Source organism: Trypanosoma theileri (genome assembly GCF_002087225.1).
Source record: "Trypanosoma theileri isolate Edinburgh chromosome Unknown TM35_Tth_131_V1, whole genome shotgun sequence".
Lineage (NCBI taxonomy): Eukaryota > Euglenozoa > Kinetoplastea > Trypanosomatida > Trypanosomatidae > Trypanosoma > Trypanosoma theileri.
Window position 1 is genome coordinate 14,617 of NW_021639973.1, and position 728 is coordinate 15,344.

The 728-nt window shown below is 46.2% G+C and overlaps 1 protein-coding gene across 1 annotated transcript; it reads left to right on the forward strand.

Moving 5' to 3' along the window:
- Window positions 1-102: 102 nt before the first annotated feature.
- TM35_001311020 (uncharacterized protein) lies at window positions 103-726 on the forward strand (the record flags this gene model as incomplete). Its single annotated transcript, XM_029031851.1, has 1 exon — window positions 103-726. A coding segment is annotated over one exon (624 nt), but the record flags the coding sequence as incomplete, so codon positions are not given.
- Window positions 727-728: the final 2 nt, after the last annotated feature.

The following is a 728-nucleotide window of genomic DNA, read 5'->3' on the forward strand; positions in this document are numbered from 1 at the left end:
TCTGATGCCCTTATTAAACCTTCCACTGTTGGTGTTCCTTCTCTTGTTCGTCGTGCCGTTCCGGCGATTCTTCTCACTCCTTGTTGTGATGAAGATGAGTGTTTGGGTGAAGAAGTTGAAGAAAACAAGGTTGTTTCCAAAGATTCTCGTACTTCAGATTCTTCGAGTAGCAGTACGTCCCATAGTACTGCTCTGTCCGGTAGTGGTGCTGATTTTCACGACCCTAATAAGGTACAAACGCAGGACGGAGTGCAAGACCTCTCACAAAAGAAACCTTTGGCAGAAGAAAACAGACACCTCGGAGGGGATGTGGGTCACAATCAACACACAAATGATATCAACCCATCAGTTAATTCAAGGGTTAATGGGCAAGTGGGAACTACTATTCCAGCCATATCTCCTCCTGCTCTGGGAGGTCAACAGCCTGTTTCTGCACAACTGTCAGCTCCAGATGGACCAAAAGTATCCAGTGAACACTCAAGTACGCAACGACCTGAAGATGCATCCACTAAAGACGATCATGATCTTCAACATGCAATGAAATCACATGAGAAACAACAAGAAGGCACAAACACTCACGATAAACAAGGCGGAGAGACCACAGGCACATCAATGCCAGGAACTTCTGTCGGTCAAGAGACTTCCGCAAATGCACCTCAGAATACACCTGAAACTTCTTCGTACACTTCAGCCACACCGAATGCTAACGAATCTGGAGATGCACAGAG